We start from the raw sequence: 14,625 nt of genomic DNA on the forward strand, positions 1-14,625 counted from the left end.
GAACTCAATCATGTCTATTAGGGTTGTGTTAAACATTGAACACACAGCCCAAATCGGTCTGAAGACAATAGAGCATCAAATGTCTTCAGACCCCTAGACACCATGAAGCCCTCCAAACATATCTCAGCAAGAAACTTGCCAGTTCTTGGATTGAAAATGATAGTACTTGTGTTGAGGAAGATTGGCAAGTTCTAAAGGAGACCATCCATGAGGTTTGCACAGAATCAGTTGGCTTTATCACCCAATGCCATTAGGACTGGTTTGACCAAAATCCAACAATTTGTTGACAGTCGTGACATGCAGAGCTTCTTCAGTGCAACCAGGGCTGTGTATGAACCAAGCTCTTGCAGACGTACCCTGCTTAGATCTGAAGACAGCACTACACTCCTCAGAAATGAATCCATGAAAAACAGCTGGAAGGAGCACTACCAAAAGCTCCTGAACCAAGAATCAGTGGTGACTGAAACTCTTGAATCCATCCTGCAGCATCCAGTGAGGGAAGCACTTGCCAGTCCACCAACTTCTGAAGTCATCCACCAGGTGAGTAAGACAGTTTGAAGAACAGCAAAGCATCTGGCCCTGGTGGCATACCAGCTAAGGTCTTCAGAGTTGGTGGGGAAACAATGACCAACTTGTTCCACACAGTTTTTTTTTAAATCTAGAGCACTGAGGAAATGTCTGCTGACCTAAGAAATGGCAATATTGTCACCATTCTTAAAAATGGAGATAAGTGAGACTGGAAACTATTGATGTGCATCAGCCTCCTTCATCACTTGGAAGATCCTTGCTCAGTTTCTGCTGAACTGACTTGTTCCTTCTTGCCATGGAAATCCTTCCCAAGCCTCAGTGTAGCTTTAGACCACCAAGAGGCACCATGAACATGACTTCTGTAGTCCAGCAGATCCAGGAAAAATGCCAAGAACACTAGAAGCTGTATAATGGCCTTTATTGATTTGACCAAAGCCTTTGACTCTGTTAACCAAGAGGCTCTATGGAAGATCGAAGTTTGGCTACCCTGGGAAATTAATCACCATTCTAATACTCCTTCGTGAGCAGATAACTGCCTCCATCCTATGCAGTGGCTCCACTACAAAGCATTTTGCCATTCAAACTGGCATCAAGCAGAGCCATGTTATCGCACTAATTTTGTTTTCCATCTTTCTTGTGGTCATCAAGATGCTCATCTGTGACCGTCTGCCGCATAGTATGAGCATTGAGTACAGGATGAAAGGGAATCTTTTCAATCTCCCCTGCCTACATCCCAAAACTAAATATTTGTTATTTGCCAAAACCAAAGTTAGTTCGGCCTCAATTGTGGAACTTCAGTACACCAATGATTGTGATGTCATTGCACATACAGAGGAGGACCTGCAAACAGCCCTTAACTGCTTCTCAAGCATACCAGTGCCTGGGACTGACCGTTAATGTTAAAAAAAAGCCAAAGGTTCCTCACCAGCCTGCTCTAGGCCAATCAGCTCCCCTGGAAAAAATCCTTATTGATGAACAGGAGGTGGAGAACGTTGAAAACTTTGCATACGTTGACAGCCATGTTGGAAGGCTGACATCAACGAGAAGATCCAGCACAGGATCTGATGTGCCAGCTCTGCCTTTGGCAGACTGTATCATCATGTGTTCAACAATCACAATATCAGGACTCAAACAGAGCTCCTACTATATAAGGCTGTGGTGACCCCAGCTCTCCTCTATGGTTGTGATGCTTGCGTTACCTACAGGAACCACCTGAAAAGCTTGGAATGCCATCACCAGCGCTACCTCCAGAAGATCCTGGGAATGAAGTGGGAGGATTGTCACACAACTGCCAGTGTCCTCACTGACGCTAACACCACCAGTATGGAAGTGTTGATTACTCAACACAAGCTATGGTGAACAAGGCACTATGTGTGCATGCCTGATGTATGTGTACCAAAACAACTGCTATATTCCCAACTCAGCCAAGGCAAAGGACATGAAAGGGCCAGAGAAAATGGTTCAAAGACACCCTCAAGGTGAGAATTAAGAAGTTTGCCGTTGACACTGGAAACTAAAAAAAAATAGCTCGGGACAGAGCTACATGGCAACACCTTGTGAGAGAAGGTACATCTTACTTTGAGGAAAACCATCTCACCCTGGAGACAGAAAAACAACAAACGGAAGGAAAGGAAACCAGACAAAGAAATCCTTGGCCTGACCTTCTCTTTAACCATCACCTGTGGCATTTGCCAGAGTCTGCAGCTCTATGATCAGCCTTCTTAGCCATCAGTGGACTCATTTACAACCCTTTACTTGACCCGTGGGAGTGATCATCCTTGATCATGAGGGATTGCTGCTGCCACCACCACCATCTCTTCATTCAGGGCTCCATTTCTCAAGTACTCTAAACCTCCCTGGGGGCTGTGCTCTACCAGAAGCTGTAGAACATTACTTTAACCTGGCCCTGCAGTATCTGTTTAGATCGGGCATTTCAGCAGAGGTTTTTGGTGCTTTAGCTAAAATTGATTCAGTCAGCTATTAGCTAAGCACCAAAAAGTCCCACTAAAGCCCTGCTCTCTACAGACGTTGGGAAACCAAGGTGCAACTAACACGCTGCCTTTCTGTGCATGTGTTGGGCTCCATGCAGGAGCATGCTGAGTTTAAAGTTTTTATTGTTTTCCCCATGTCTGCAAGCAGCCCTGGATTTTAATTAAAGAATAGAAAAGAAAATAACTTCTCCTAAAAACTAGTACTTCAGTTACTGACATATATGTATATGAAAATGATTCACTTAATTTTCTAGTCTAACGTCATTCCTTCCCTTTGTAAGGTTGAACTAGGTAGTTAGTACACTTAACTAAACACCTAAGATGCTTTATATAGGTATTCAGATACTCTGCATTAATACTTCTTTTTTAATTCACATTGGATCTCTAGAATTTGTTTGATCCTCCAGAAAACTGTTAAAAATATTATATAACTTCTTTGCTGTTCAAATTGTCATTTGCCTAAGCCAATCTAAATACATTTATGTAGATAAAGCTTGTGGTTGTGAACGCTTAGTAGTGGAAAGTGATATATATGGGTTTTTCATTTGTTTTACGTTTTTTAAGACAGACTATGTCCAGATTGCTCTGATTTTTTTAAAATCTGAATCTATATAAATGTTCCTTGCAAGATTTCCTATCACTTTGAACAACTTTTCTACCACTAGAAAAAAAAAAACCCTCTAAAAGTGCAAGAACTAGTATATCTGGGTTATCTGATTTTTGCTATATGCCTACCTCTGAGTAGTCTAATACTATCCAGGGAAATGCAGAGAAGATGGTAAGTTTAAAAAACTGTTTTTACTTCCTGCAGCATACTAAGGCAAACAGCAGTAGAGCAACACAAAGCAATTGCATAAAATAATAGGAGGAAAGATATGCAGTTAAGATCAACTTGTAATAACATTTTATTTAAAATGATTCTAAATAAGTATTTTAAATAAGTCGTTAAGCTCATTAATTGAATTATGCAGACAAGGTTCTTTGGGTAGTCATGATATCTCTTATTAGACCGACTAAATACTAGGAAAAATTGTTCTTTGTGAGCTTTTGGGTGCAAACACAGTTTTTCAGGCATACAGAGAGTCTGCTGGTGAATTGTCATCTTCTGGGTAGAATAGGAGCAAAAATGCAGGTCTGTTAAAATGCAAATGCGTCATAGTGTGGATCAGAGGGGTGGAAGATGATAGGTGTGAGACAGGTGGCGGGGCAAGGGGAAGTGTTGAACTGGTGATAAAAGAATGCAGCTGGTAAAATGCAGACACGTTACCTGAGGTTATTAGATGGCAGGTTATAATGTGCCATAAATCCAACATCCATATTTAGTCCATGATTTTTTATATCTACTAAATTTATTAAATGAAGTTTGTAGGCTTGTCTACAAAAGGAGTTTTGTAAATTTTCTTTGAATGGAGAAATTGGAGCGAGAGTGATTAGCTTATGAGAATTGTGCGCCCACAGGTAATTAGGTATTTTTGTCTTTGATAGGTTTTTGGTGTGCTCCCATTCTGGTACACAGTTGTTGCTTGGTTTCACCTACCTATTTTTCATCAGGCATTCAGTGCACTGGATGAGATATATTACATTTCTGGAGGTGCAGATGTAAGATCTAGAAATGGTGATGGTTCTGTTGTCGGATGTAGTTATTGTGGGTGGAAGTGGTAGAGATGATTTAGCAGGTTTTAGATTTTTTTGTACCGGCATGGTATGGATCCATTTGGTGTGCTTTGGGCCACAGGAAGTTTGCTTCTGGTGATGAAGTTAGTGAGATTCAGTGTTTGTTTGAAGGCTAAGATGGGTGGTTCTTGAAAGATCTCTTTAAGAGACAGGGCTTCTTCTAATACGGGTTGCAATTATTTGAGGATTTTCTGTACAGATTCCAGGGAAGGATGGTACATCGTAACTAACTGTGGGCAATTTGTGGGGATTTTCTTTTTGTACTGCAGTAATTCTTCACATGGTGTCTGGGTAGCTCTTTCAAAAGTACGATCTATCTCTCTGGAGGATGATGAAAGCCCTTGCGAGGTGATGGTCCTGGGTATTCTCAGTTCAAATCTGGTGGTATTGGAGGGCTTGGCTATGTATTATAGTTTTCTTGGTGTGTTTAGGGTGGTTGCTGGTTTTGTGTAATATGTTTGTTAGTCCACAGATTTTTTGTATATGGTGGTTTGTATTTTACCATTCTGAATATTGATCATAGTGTCTAAAAAGGGAATGTTGGTGCGGTAGTATTCAAGAGAGAGTCTGATTGATGGGTGATGGTTTTTGATTTCCCATCACAAATTCAATCATACTGCAGGTTAATTAATTGAATTATTATAATTAATAAGAGTACTGAACAAATCTACTTTTCCTAAACAAAAAAAGATTTATTTGTTTTAATCCCCAAAATAATTTTATAGATGGTTTTTGGCATTTAGAAGATGTACTTAATCTGAAATCTCATTTTAAACCATGCCTACATTTAGCATGTCTACTTGACTTACATTTAGTAAACGAAACTCAAAAAATTCCCCCAATAGTTTTATGTCCCAATAGGCAGAAGTATTTGAACTGAAATATTTGATTAGGAAAAAAATTAAATACAGCAGACTTAATGTGGTTTAAATGTTATATTCAACAAAATTCAAAGCTTTATGTGGAAAGAAATTATTTTTATTGCAATACTTGTAAAAATATAAAGGCAGTACACAATAATATGTACTTCCCTTGCATTGTTTAAATTTAAGAGAAAAATGAAAGCACTGAAAACTGTTGACACACTAATTTTAGTACATCCAAAGAACTGTGCATGGTATGCCATGGTTATCCACTCATCTGCATCAACGGAGTTTAACTCTCTTCCACTGATTTTCACTGTCACTGTCTGTAGAAGCACTTGCACCACTTATTAGTTCCATTTCAGAATCAGATCGAGGCAAATCTGATTCAGAACTACTTGAACCACATTCTCTTTCACTAAAGGATGGTTTTACCAATAAGTCTTTTGGCAAGGGCAACTTATCACACTGCCTCTTCTTCACTAACTGTGCTTCTGACTGATTCTCCAGAAGCAAGAGATTTTGAGAAATAGAAACAAATTTAGCAGTGCGCTCATATGTTAATCTATTCCTCTTTTTTGTCTTGATTGATCTGAAAGCCTTCCAGTTCCATTCACAAGAAGCTGGTGTTGGTGGAACGCTTAGGATCCTTAGAGCAATCCTGAACAACAGTTGGGTGTTAGAGTATCACTTGCACCATATGAAAGGAGACATATTCTCTGCTGCCTGCTGCATGAAGTCTTTGCTCCAAAGTTTTTCTTTTGCATGGTACTCGGCAATGTCTGTCATCATGGCTAATTCATTGATGTTGAGGACATTCTTAGCTACTTCCATAATTGTATCGAGAGCAGTAGATAATTTATCTTCTGATAAATGTTGTCCTCTGTGTTGACGATCCAAAAGGTTTGCTGCCAAATGAACTGGGTAAGAGCAAAACTCAGATCTCTTAGTAAGCATTTGTTTTACTACTACTTCTTTTTTGGATAGCGGTCAAGAAGGCAAAAGCTCAGTTCACCTGGAATATTTGAAAGGCCTGATGCATCTCCTTCAAGTTTTTTGCTAGGCACTGAAACTGGTAGTAGCAAATTGAAGGCTCCTTGAACTTGAACCAAGACCACCACATCATTGTCGAGAATCTGCTTCTGAATGTACATGGAAATAATCTGGGATATTGTGTCATCTATTGAAGCACAGTGCAAATAGTTCTTTGTGCACAGCAAACTATGTGAACACTTTGTAGCAAGCCCCATCTAGTTTCTCCTGGCAATAAAAGTGCACTTTCTTCACCTGCTTCTCTTTTTGTAATTTCTTCAAAGTCTGATTAGCAACATGATGAGTGTTGAATACCTTCACAGTCACTTTGCAGTTCGCCAGTATGTGAATACAAACTTACCTGTATTCACATTTACTTGCCAGAAGATTCAGCCCACGAGCAAGACATCCAAATAGTGTTAAATGAGGATACTTTGCCTTTAATATTTACCATACAGCTTTCGTGTTACTCGCATGATCAGTTACAAGGGCTCGTACCCTGGAGGGTCTGCACTTTCACTCTCTTCACTCAGTAATTTGGCTTTGTATTCACCTGTATGATGAGAAAATTTTATAGCAATTGCTTTCAGAAATATTGGTTCAGGTGTTGCTAGCGTAATGTGCAGTAAAGGATTTCCTTGTATATATCAGTCCACCCATCTGACATCAGAGTCAATGATTCTGTTTGACTAAGTCTTCGAGTAACCATTGTTTGAACTCTGTCATACTCTGTGTCTAAGAGAGAATGTGATAAGGGATAACATGACGGTAACTTATATGATGGGCAAATTACTTCATAATGTTCCTTCCAGCATAGATTTTCAGTTATGGAAAGAGGTGTACAACTTATAGCTTGAGCTAATGTCTCCTGCTTTTTCTTGATCTTCTTTTGACATTTTGTCCACAAAGCTTGTTAAAAAGCTGTCTCAAACAGCTGCTTGTGGTGGATCGTATATCGGGTGACAGCGATCTTGAAAGTGAGGATCCTGCTGCTTCTTCCCCCAGACCTGGCAACTCACCATTTTCATATTCCATTTTTTGCAAATCTGCTATTTCGCTTGAGCTACCAATTTCCTGCAACAAAAAGGGGAAAAGATTTTTATTTTAGCCTATTCTAGTCCGGCCTCATCCATCAGAAGAAGTGGTAGTGAGCTTGCCAGAAAGAACAGTACTGCTCAACATGATGCTCAGTTGCCCTGGGACTGCAGACCCAAAGGGAAGTGTAATCTGGCCTCTGCCATTGGCCAGGGGACTAAGCTCACTCCTCTGGGTTGAAATAGTTAATTATTTATCTATTCTGTAATTTTAAAAATAATTATTGTTAAGCCTAAGCTTAGTGCAAGCAGAAAAGCAGGATACAAATATTTTAAATAAATAATAGTCCAGAGTTGCATTAACAGCTTTTAAAATTATGCTTTAAAACAATACAAAATGCTAGTGTGTACTGTCTGTTGTTTAACGTATTACTTTGTTTACTTGCATAGGATTCCTGAAGTAGACTTTTCTCAGATGATGTTCTTCCACCACTTCATTGTGTTAGCTTTCTGTATATGGCTTGTATTCTTTCAGGACAGTTTCTACGTGTTATTAAATGTTTCTTCATTCTTGGTGTGTTGTTAGCATACTCCTGCCTGCCATATTTACATCTACCAACTTTCTTCCTTCCTTCAGTGGCTTGAACTTCACTATAATGATGCCACACACTAGTTGTTGTTTTTTGAGTAGGCATTATAATAACTACTTGAAACCAAAGCACTAAAAAACTAACAGATCTTATGCAAACACTTCCAACTTCCCCAACTCCAGAAAAGAAATGAGATACTGCTCTGTGTTTGCTGAACTGAAAGTGAAACAAACTAATCACAGTTTTAGTTTTGGTTTTGCTTTCACTTGTAGCCTGAGATAAAATAAGAATTTTAGCTTTGGTTCTGATTTGACCTTGCATAGCCAATTAAGTGAATTCATAACTTGATTTTTGGTTTAGATTATTATGTGAGTGATTTTACCCTCCTGTTTACAAATCAATAAAACATACATGGTACTCTCTCTCACACTTCATAGGGATAATCAGCTGAAGAGCATTAATTACAGCTTCGAAACTGCCAAGCTTGCCTAATATTGTATTGGCATCTGTTCATTGATACTAATGAATTTTATGAAACAATGAATTTTTAGAAATGGAAAATTTCCCACGGAAAAATACAGCACTGGAAAAATTTCCGCTCATATCTCTGTACAGAAGCAAGAGGTTTTTTGTGTTGGGATAGCTAGATAGATCGATATAGATATATCTATATATAGATACCTATAGATATATAGAAACTCTGGCAGTTAGAAACATATTGCATAGACCTTAACATATAGATATATCTATATAGATGGTGTTGTTACTTGGTTGACTCTTTTGGTTATCTGTTAAGGTCTATACAATATGTTTCTAATTGCCAGAGTTCCTACAGATGCATAGTGGTTAGTTCTACTGTCTTTCTCTTGCATGAGAACATTTTTGTTTAAAAAATATAAGCTACCAAACACACTTTCATTCCTGAACTTTAATAGAAGCATTTATGCTAGAATTTAAGATTCTACCATTGTAGAAACAATTTAATTGGAATTGACACTCTCTTTCTACAGATTGCAGAAAAAAACCCCAAAGTCTCCGTGATTGATCTAACAGAAGAAGAAAAGCACCACTGTAATAAAGGTGAGGGAGGAAATGATTTCTTGTTTGTAGAGATGATGAAAATCAAACTAAAACATGGGTGTAAGCATAAATTACTTAATTTGAAAGAAAAATAATGTTGCTGATTTGGAAATTGTACCTATTTCTTAAAAGGAAAATTTATCTTTATCTGTTCACTCTAGCAGTAACCATAGGAAAGTAAAGCTGAAAGAGACCGCATATGGTCATCTAGTCTAGCCCCTGCTCAAGGCAGCATCATCCCCAACTAAACCATCCCATCAAAAACAGATTATATGCATGGAAAATTATAACAAATTTATACTTTCTCCTTGTATAGAATCTAATTACTCACAGGGGTCATCTTAAGTTTGAATTATCATATTTACCTAAATCCAAGATATGTAGGGCAAGGTATATTTAATTTTTCCTTGGGAGACCATTAAAGCATTATTGTGCCATAGCTTTTACTCGGCTCTTGTTTTTGGAGATAACTCAGATGCTCTTTTTAAATGATGCCTCTTTTTTCCTGAAGACTGCTAATGCTTTCTGCATTTGCTTAGGTCCATCTGCAGAAGCAATTTCATGATACTAAAAAAACTATCAGTAACCAAAGTTCACTGAATATTATGTTTTCTTCTTACAGCAACACTTCTTTCCTGGTTATTGCTGTTTTCTCCAAATGTTATTACTATCTTAGATGAAAGGAAAAGTTAATAACAAGCAGTTGTAGGAATGGAGATGTCTAGCATGCTGATTGACTTTTCAAATCTGTGGGTTGACATATGTATATGTGCAAATAAAGTAAACAGAAATGAAGTAATGTCTTTAATTCACCTTGCTTATATAGGTAAAGTTGTATTTAAAACTTGTATTTTGTTTACAGGCAAAGTAAATGAAAAACAGAAATCTATGCTTAACAAAACTGTTTCAAAGCCAGGAAATCCTAAATTGAATCGTCTTGAGCTACCGGAACAAACATCATGTCAGGTACTTTTAATTGTTTCTTTATTTTTACATGTTGGAATTTGAAAATTCCAGCTCTCAAGCTCCACAGGTCATATAATATGCAATTTAAGAAAAATTAAAATGGTAATAGGAACATTTTTCAGGATGAAGTAACATTGTTATTTCATTTGTATTAAGCTAACAAAGGATAGCTTTCTTCGTTTAAACCACTAGGAGGCCCTATTGTAATATAAAAACAATAATAAAAAAAGCTTTAGTGATTATTTCTTAAAAGGAATATTTTTACTGTAATAATGACTCCTGAAACATGGGGATTCTAATCCAAACACAGAAAAAATAGTAATTGAGTATTGCTTCATGCTAAAATGAACCATTTTTAAAAATGCTTATGGGAAACATTGCTGTAGAGGCAAAGACCAGGCAAGGAAATCTTTTAATCTAGAAAAAATGTGAAAGGGGGCCATAGGTCCAAGAATCCTTGTGCTAAGTTCTATTGCTGTGCCTAAAAAAAAATTGCTAGACTGAAGGTCTGAAAATTATAAAGGTGCAATATCTACATACACAAGTGTAGGGCAGTTAGGATTCTGAGTTCGGTGGGTATAGAGTTGTATATTTTAGGCTTAAAGAGCCATTGGATATGGTGTGTATATATAGATGTTCTATTTTATTTTTCCCTCACTATGATTCTGGCATGGTTTGTAGCAGTTAACAGCTTAAAAACGTCTACAATTAAACATGATACTTGATACAGTAGAAAAGCTGAGTTCCCAGCTCCTTTGCGGTAGCGTAAAACTTCTTCCTCTTGCAGTTTTCAATAGTTACCCTACCTGTTAGAAAAGGTGTTTGCAGAGTAGATGATTTGATTGATTATAGGTGGTCCTAAAAAGCAGTCTGTAGTTGTGACCTAAATGGTTCTCTGTGGCACTACCCCTGTACATGACAGCTGCTTGCAGATGTAAAAAAAACAAAAAGTACTTTACCAGAGGAAGCAACACATTACTCTGACCCAGCTCTGCAGCATCTGTATAGATTGGGCATTTCAGCAGGGGTTTTTTGGCTCTTGTAGCTAAAGCTGATTCAATCAGCTATTAAATAAAAGCACCAAAAAAGCCACACTGAAGTGCCTGATCTATACAGATGTCAGGTGAGCCTGGTCCAACTAAGGTGCATGCCTCTTCTGGGCATGCATAGGGCTTGGCATGGGAAGGCACTGAGTGTAAAGTAAAGCACCATTTAGGGGGTTTGTTTATGTCTGCAAGAGCTGACATGTCCAAACCAGCTAGTGATGAAGCAATTTTCTCTAAAGCTCTTCCCACAAAACAAGCTTATTTTGCATGAGTTGCTAGAACAAATTCACAGGTGACTGAAAATGATTTTATATATTCCCACTAAACTCTAAGCTTGGCTGCCCTTCCATTGATTTGAATATCCCATGGGCCTGCGTTGACTCCTTTGTCTTGGCTCACCCAGACTGGAGTGTAGATGACTTGCTGGGGTCCATCTGTTACTTACAGATATGAAAAAAAACCAGCACGTTACTTTCTGCTTGGCACGCCCCCGCACCTACCACAGTGCGTGCTGAGAAGAGGCATCACATTAGTTTGACCTGGATTGCGCAGCATCTGCATAGATTACATACTTCAGCTGGGCTTTTTGATGCTTTTATCCAGTAGCTGATTGAATCAGCTTGGGATAAAAGTGCCAAAAAACCCTGCTGAAGGGCCTAATGTATACAGACGCTGGGAAGCTCGATGAAACTAATATGCTGCTTCTTCCATAGAATAATAGGGTCCTATTATGAAGGGACCTCAGGAGGTCATCTTGTACAACCTCCTGCTCAAAACCAGACCATCCCCAACTGGATCATTCCATCAAGGGCTTTGTCAAGCCAGGCCTTAAAATCTCCAAGGATGAAGATTCCATGACCTTGCTAGTAATCCTTTCCAGTGCTTCGCCACCCTCCTAGTCAGAGTGTTTCTTAATATCCAACCTAAACCTCCCTTGCTGCAGTTTGAGACCATTGCTCTTTGTTCTGTCATCTGCCACCACTGAAAATGGTCTAGCTTCATCTGAACTACTCTTCAGGTAGTTAAAGGCTGCTATCAAATCTCCCCATAGTCTTCTCTTCTCCAAACTAAATAAGCCCTGTCCCCTCAGCCTCTTTTTAGAAGACATGTGCCCCTGCTCCCTAACGATTTTAATTGCCCTCTACTGGACTCTCTCAACTTGTCCGCATACTTTCTATATGGTGGAGGGGGGAGGGGTTCCAAAACTGGACACAGTACTCCAGATGTGGCCTCACTAGCACAAAATAGAGCAGAATAATTACTTCCCTCAATCTGCTGACAACGTTCCTACTTATGCAGCCCAGTATGCTGTTAGCCTTCATGGCAGCAAAGGCACACTGTTGACTTGAATCCATCTTCTTGTCCATTGTACCCCCTGATCCTTTTCTGCAGAGCTGTTGCTTAGCTGGTTAGTCCCCAGGCTGTTGCAGTGCATGGGATTCTTCTGTCCTAAGTGCAAGACTTTGCATTTCTCCTTGTTGAACCTCATGAGATTTCTTTTGACCCAATCCCCAAATTTCTCTAGGTCACTCTGGATCCTAACCCTACCAGCGTATATTCTACACCCCCAGCTTGATGGCATCCATGAACTTGCCTTAGGATGCAGTACATCCTGTCTTCCAGATTCTTAATGAAGATATTGAAAAAAACTGGCCCCAGTACTGACCCCTGGGGCACTATTGGATACTGGTTTCCCACTAGAACTTGAGCCATTGATCACTACCTTCTGAGCCTGATAATGCAGCCCACTCATCCAACCCATATTTCTTCCGCTTGCTTGCAAAATGCTGTGGAGAAAGTTTAGCAGGGCTTTTGATAGTCGAGGTATATCACATCCACTGCTTTCTTTGCATCCACAGAGCCAGTTATCTCATTATAGAAGGCAGTTAGGTTGGTCAGGCATGACTTGCCCATGATGAATCCATGCTGACTGTTTGTGATCACTTTCTTCTCCTCCAAGTGCTTAGAAATAGATTCCTTGAGGACTTGCTCTATTATTTTTTCAGGGACTGAGGTGAGGCTGACTAGTCTGTTGTTTCCTGGATCCTCTACCTTCCCTTTCTTAAAGATAGGCAATATATTTGCCATTTTCCAATCATCTGGGACCTCCCCCAATCACCACGAGTTTTTAAAGATAATGGCCAGTGGCTCTGCTAGCACATTAGCCAACTCCCTCAGCACCCTTGGATGCATCCCATATGGTCCCATGCACTTGTACATGTCTAGCTTTTATAAATAGCCCATAACCTGTTCTTTAACCACTGAGGGATGCTCACCTTCTCCCCAAACTGTGCTGCCCAGTTCAGCGGGCTGGGAGATGACTTTGCTTGTGAAGACCAGAGTTAAAACAGACATTGAATACTTGATCATTTTGGGCCTCATCTCGTACTAGGTTGCCTGCCCTATGCAGTAAGGGACCCACACTTTCCCTGACTTTCCTCTTGTTGCTAACATACTTCAACTCTAGTTGTGCTTTCCCGATTTCATCTGTGCATGCCCAAGCAATATTCTTACATTCCACCCTAGTCATCTGTCCAAACTTCCACTCCTTGTAAGCTTCCTTTTTTTTTGTTTAAGCTCACTGAAGAGTTCTCTGCTATGCCAGTCTGGTTGCCTGCCATATTTGCTATTGTTCCTGCACATCACGATGGTTTGTTCCTGTGTCCTCAGTAAGGTTTCTTTAAAATAAACCAGCCCTCCTCCTTTCCCCCTCAGACTAGCCTCCTGGAGGAGGCTGTTCCCTGAGGGAGTCTAAGTCTGTTTTTCTGAAGTCCAGGGTCCATAATCTGCTGCTTTCTGGTAAAGCACTGGGGGGTTGTTTGTTTGGGGGGAGGGAGTGGGTAGCTAACGTCTGTCAGCACCCCAAATGTTTGGCCAAAGGTACCAAAAAAGTAGTAGGATCTTCAACACATACTGCACACGTGATAATGAAATAATATTGTTAGACTCCCTCAGTTTGTGTGTGGTGCTAAGATGTTGTCTGTGCTGCTGCAGATGGTGCGTGTCCCCTGAAGATCTTATTGCAGGAGTGACCACAGGCTTAGTACTTAAAGACAAAAGCTTGGCAGGGTTTATTACTCACAAAGCACCTAATCATTACAATACATGGCCAAGAGATTATAGTGTGTTAGCCATGATACTTGTGGAAAGGTATAGATAGGTATAATAGACTTAGGGGGCAAAAATATTAAGCCTTCTTATACAACTTCTTGTTTACAGAAGTTGTGTACCTTTTAGTTCTCATCAAATACTAAAACATTGTTTGGTGACATCATGACATCCTAGTGTCTACATGGAGACATAATACAACCCTACAACTAAGTAGGAAGTTATATTTACTGTGTCATTTTAGGCCTTGAGCATTCATCCTTATTTTGGTTTCTTGTGCTGGTCTTATCATTCACTCTTATCCATTAGTCTTGGGAGAAGTAATTTTCCCGCACGTTCTAGTCTATGTAAGCAATCTATGAAAATGGGTTGTTCCATCCACAGTGGTGCTTACTTTGGTCAGTCCTTTTACCAGAACCTTTGATGGAGTTGACTCTGAATGGTTGTATTAATCCATTTTCAAGCGAAGCCTACAAATGTTCGCTGTAGATACTGGGTTTACAGTAAATCTTCTTAGATTGCCACTTTAAAAAAATCTAATTATAGGCCAGTTAGTCTCACCTCAATCCTAGGCAAGCTGTTCGAGAAAATTATGCTGGCACACATCCAGGACGGGCCAGCAGGAGACTGCATGCTTAGGGGCAACCAACATGGGTTCATCAGTGGAAGGTCCTGTCAGACCAACCTGGTGGCCTTTTACGATCAGATCACCA

The 14,625-nt window shown here is 39.6% G+C and overlaps 1 protein-coding gene across 1 annotated transcript in view; it reads left to right on the top strand.

The window, feature by feature from the left end:
• The window catches only part of ATF7IP2 (activating transcription factor 7 interacting protein 2), a 53,334-nt gene that overhangs the window by 35,781 nt on the left and 2,928 nt on the right, over nucleotides 1-14,625 (top strand). The window contains exons 9-10 of the mRNA XM_019540094.1: nucleotides 8,723-8,792; nucleotides 9,655-9,758. Coding sequence (XP_019395639.1) covers nucleotides 8,723-8,792; nucleotides 9,655-9,758 — 174 coding nt within the window. The remainder of the gene's footprint in view (nucleotides 1-8,722; nucleotides 8,793-9,654; nucleotides 9,759-14,625) is intronic.

Source organism: Crocodylus porosus, unplaced genomic scaffold (genome assembly GCF_001723895.1).
Source record: "Crocodylus porosus isolate Cpor-Errol unplaced genomic scaffold, CroPor_comp1, whole genome shotgun sequence".
In the NCBI taxonomy this organism is placed as follows: domain Eukaryota; kingdom Metazoa; phylum Chordata; order Crocodylia; family Crocodylidae; genus Crocodylus; species Crocodylus porosus.